Source organism: Netta rufina (assembly GCF_964035555.1).
Source record: "Netta rufina genome assembly, chromosome: 18".
Taxonomy (NCBI): domain Eukaryota; kingdom Metazoa; phylum Chordata; class Aves; order Anseriformes; family Anatidae; genus Netta; species Netta rufina.
The window spans coordinates 9,315,356-9,320,148 of NC_140142.1; the positions used below are offsets into that span (position 1 = coordinate 9,315,356).

At 50.7% G+C, this 4,793-nt stretch overlaps 1 protein-coding gene across 1 annotated transcript; it reads right to left on the reverse strand.

Annotated features, from left to right (window-relative positions):
* Positions 1 to 766: 766 nt before the first annotated feature.
* LOC311216413 (olfactory receptor 14C36-like) lies at positions 767 to 4,543 on the reverse strand (the record flags this gene model as incomplete). The annotated part of the gene is made up of 2 exons (XM_084297952.1): positions 767 to 1,611; positions 4,261 to 4,543. 2 exons carry the CDS (start codon positions 4,541 to 4,543, stop codon positions 767 to 769), a joined length of 1,128 nt encoding a protein of 375 aa, XP_084154078.1.
* Positions 4,544 to 4,793: the final 250 nt, after the last annotated feature.

The following is a 4,793-nucleotide window of genomic DNA, read 5'->3' on the forward strand; positions in this document are numbered from 1 at the left end:
GTCTTGCCACTAAATATTGAGGCAAAGAAGGCATTAAACAACTCAGCCTTTTCCTCATCTCTTGTCACTAAGTTTCCCCCCACATCCAGCAAAGGATGGAGATTCTCCTTAGTCCTTCTTTTCATGCTTATGTATTTATAAAAATATTTTCTGTTATTCTTAACAGCGGCAGCCAGATTAAGCTCCAGGTGAGCTTTGGCCTTTCTAATTTTGTCCCTGCACAGCCTTACCACATCCTTATAGTCTTCCTGAGTGGCCCACCCTCTTTTCCAAATGTCATAGAGTCCCTGACTTGCACACCACGTGCAGTGCACTGCAGCGCTTGCAATGTCCCTCTTGGTCCTGTAGTCACTGCCAGAGGCTGGAAGGCACCTCAGCCCTGCGGTGCTTTCTCCTGCTCTGCCCTCCTCTGAGATGCCCCAAGGCATGAGGAATGGGCACAGGGACCTCGGTTCAAGGAATCACATCCCAGGACTGCACTCAGGTGGCTTCGCAGGAGACGTTACTTGGCCTTGTGACACTATCTTGCCCCACTGGCCTTCATGAAATATATGGGAATAACTGATGGCCTTTGTGCTCCTTTGTGTTAATTTCTCCTGTGTGCATACAATGTGGCTACTGGCACCAGTATCAAAGGGTTTCTCTCCCCATATCTCCACTGCACACAAACAGGGAGTTGCTCTTCTCCTGAGACATACAATCTCCCAGGGGACAATTTGCAGCTGAGTGCATCTGTGCTGGCCTGGACAGACAGAGCTGCACCCCTTCACCATGCAACTCCCATTCCATACAGCCCTGAGATGGTGCTGCTCTGCAGACTATTAAAAATGTCCAAAAAGACAGCAGAATTCATCTTGTGCCTGAAATGCTTTATATTATCACTCTTATGCAGAAGATTAAGGGAAATTTCTTGTTTCTGAAACACAACAATGCAAGGATGCCTTTTTGCAACAATGCAAAAGGCAAGGATGCCTTTCCTCAAGGCATCCTTGAGCCCCTGGTTCCTCATGCTGTAGATGAGGGGGTTCACTACTGGAGGCACCACCGAGTACAGAAATGACACCAACAAGTCCAGGTATGCGGAAGAGATCGAGGAGGGCTTCAGGTGGGCAAACATGACAGTGCTGAGAAACAGGGAGATCACGGCCAGGTGAGGGAGGCATGTGGAAAAGGCTTTGTGCCGGCCCTGCTCAGAGGGCATCCTCAGCACGGCCCTGAAGATCTGCACATAGGACACCACAATGAAGACAAAACATACAATGGTTAAACAGGCACTAAAGATGAGAAGCTGACCTTCCCTGAGATAGGCATGAGAGCAGGAGAGCTTGAGGATCTGGGGAATTTCACAGAAGAACTGGTCCACAGCATTGCCTTGGCAGAGGGGCAGGGAAAATGTAGTGGCCGTGTGCCAGATAGCATAGAGAAAGCCACTGCCCCAGGCAGCTGCTGCCATCTGGGCACAAGCTCTGCTGCCCAGGAGGTTCCCATAGTGCAGGGGTTTGCAGATGGCAACGTAGCGGTCGTAGGCCATGATGGTGAGAAGATAAAACTCTGCTGAAAAAAAAAAGAAAAATAAAAAAACCTGAGCAGCACAACCTGTGTAGGAAATGGCTGTGGTATCCCGTAGGGAGTTGGCCTTGGCTTTGGGAATGGTGGTAGTAATAGTGCCCCAGGTCAAGGAGGGCGAGGTTGAGGAGGAAGAAGTACATGGGGGTGTGGAGGCGGTGGTCACAGGCTGCAGCAGTGAGGATGAGGCCATTGCCCAGGAGGGCAGCCAGGTAGATGCCCAGGAAGAGCGCGAAGTGCAGGAGCTGCAGCTCATGCGTGTCTGTGAATGTCAGCAGGAGGAACTCATTGGGGAAGCTGCTGCTGGGCATTCTCTGACTTTGGACAAGGCTGTCTGCTGAAGAGGAGAAAGCAAAACAAAGTTAGAACAGACTTCTCTGAGGAAAACCTAATGCAAGTCATATAGCACCCCCAAACAGAGCCTCTCTCTTAGCACGAGAACTGTTCTGCAGCTCTCCTGCTCAAGCTGCAGCTGGTGTTGGCTGAGGGAGGCACTGGGAGCAGGGGCTGCTTCAGGCTCTAGAGGAGTCCTTCCTGCAGGATCTGCAGCTCGCGTGTGTCTGCGAATGGCAAGAGGAGGAACACGCTGGGGAAGCTCCTGTTGGACATTTGCTGTCCTCTCAGGAGGCCACCCCAGCCCAAACCCTCCCCAGCTCTCCACACCTCCTTTCCTCTGCCCAGCCCAGCCCAGCCCAGCAGAACAGCCCATGCTGGGATGGCACACAAACAGGAAATGGAGAAGGGGAGGTCTGTAGCAGTGTACCTGCTGCTGCCATCTGCAGGATGTAAACCCCGCCACTCCACCTTCTCAGACATCCTGCAGCCCCCCAGTCCAGACCCACTCCCCAGCACAGCACAGCACCACACTGCTGGCCCTGGGGCTCCTCAGGCACCACCACTGCACACACTCAGCGCCCTGCTCTGCTCCTGGGACACCCCATGTCCCGCACAGCCTTGCCCCAGCCCAGCACGTCTGGGCTGGCCTGAGCAGCCATTCCTGCAGCCCCTTCCCATGCTGCCCACAGCCCCCCAGCTGGTGGTGCTGCTTTGCAGAGCGAGGGCTGTGGTGCACAGGGCCGTGGGGGCACTCTGCAGGGCCGTGCTGGTCAGGCAGGGAAGGCAGAGCCAGCTGGTGGGGGGCACTGCCACTGAGTGCCTCCCACACAAGTGGTTCCTTGGCCATGGGGGCTGCGCACAGATAGCTGCCCTTCTTCAGAGTCAGAGACTCATGGAATAGTCTGAGCTGGACAGGACCCACAAGAAGCATCAAGTCCAACTCATTTCCAATGTTGGGAGCTGTTTTTCACTGTATTCAGTATATGAAATTCAACCAGAGGAATAACAACAAATCCAGGAGATTGTTTTCCCTATGCCTGCCATGTTTCCTGGAGTTGCAGAGCTCTCCTTGCGCTGATTTAGCATCTTGAATGCTTTAGCACCTGGTTGCCTCCACGTTGGACAGACTCATGTTCTGTATGTTCCATGCTCTCCTGCCTCTCCTGAGCAACAAGAAGAATCAGTCCTCACAGTAACAGAAGGGCTCTGAAGAAGAATGTGGGAGGTGAAAGAGGGAAGCTTGGGAAAAAATTAAAATAAAATAAAATAATAAAATAAATAAAAATAAAAATAAAAATAAAATAAAACAAAACAAAACAAAACAAAACAAAACAAAATAAAATAAATCCTGGAACTCCCTGGCAGTGCTGCTGTGCCAGGACTCTTTCCTTCCACCTTTTCACACATCCAAGTGCCCCTGCAGCTCCACCACAGGTCTATGAGGAAGAATCTCAGGCAAGCAAATCACAGCAGGGTTCTTTCTTTTATTTAAATACACAGAGCTTGGCTTCTCATTTATTCCATATCTCAGAGTCACACAGACAGGTAGATACTGAAATGGAAGGGGATGAATAATGATACCTTTGTGTGCAACACCATCACATGTAAATCAAAGATAAGATAATGCAACACAACCACACACAAATTTCCAACTTCTAGGCCTGTAATGAGCTACATTATAAATGATATGCAGAGGAAGAATGGTAGTTTATTGGTTCTGAAAATATCCAGTTACCACTTCACACACTGCATCCTTGAGCTCCTTGTTCCTCATGCTGTAGATGAGGGGGTTCACTGCTGGAGGCACCACTGAATATAAAACTGCCAGCAAAAGATTCAGGGAGGAGGAGGATACAGAGGGGGGCTTCAGATAGTCAAATAATCCAGTGCTGATGAACAGGGAGACCACGGCCAGGTGAGGGAGGCATGTGGAAAAGGCTTTGTGCCGTCCCTGCTGTGAGGGGATCCTCAGCACTGCCCTGAAGATCTGCACATAGGAGAGCACAACATAATGAAAACATCCAAATGCTAAGCAGGCACTAACCACAAGAAGCCCAACTTCTCTGAGGTAGGCATCTGAGCAGGAGAGCTTGAGGATCTGGGGAATTTCACAGAAGAACTGGTCCACAGCATTGCCTTGGCAGAGGGGAAGGGAAAAGGTATTGACAGTGTGCAGCACAGCATAGACAAAAGTAATGCCCCAGGCAGCTTCTGCCATGTTGACACAAGTCCTGCTGTCCATTTTTGTCCCGTAGTGCAGGGGTTTGCAGATGGCGACATAGTGGTCATAAGCCATGACGGTGAGAAGAGAAAACTCTGCTGAAATGAAAAAGACAAGGAATAAAATCTGAGCAGCACATCCATAGGAGGAAATGGCCCTGGTATCCCACAGGGAATTGGCCATGGCTTTGGGAACGGTGGTGGAGATGGAGCCCAGGTCGAGGATGGCGAGGTTGAGGAGGAAGAAGTACATGGGGGTGTGGAGGCGGTGGTCACAGGCTACAGCAGTGAGGATGAGGCCATTGCCCAGGAGGGCAGCCAGGTAGATGTCCAGGAAGAGCCCGAAGTTCAGGAGCTGCAGCTCATGTTTGTCTGCGAATGCCAGGAGAAGGAACTCTGTTGGGGAGGTGCTGTTGGACATTTGCTGCCTCAGGACATGGTTGCCTGTCCATGGAGTAATAGGCAGTGACATGTTAGAGAGACTTTTCTGAGCAAAAACTAAACCTTATTTCAAAGAAAACATCCTCACCAAGGCTGTATCCTCACTGCATCTTCATCTCAAGAAGACTTGCTCCTGCCTGGAGCTCTGCATCTGTCTGCCTAAAGATGCCACAGAGACCATGAAGATCCTCTGTAATCTCAGCAGTAATCAGTGCTGCTGGTAAAGAACA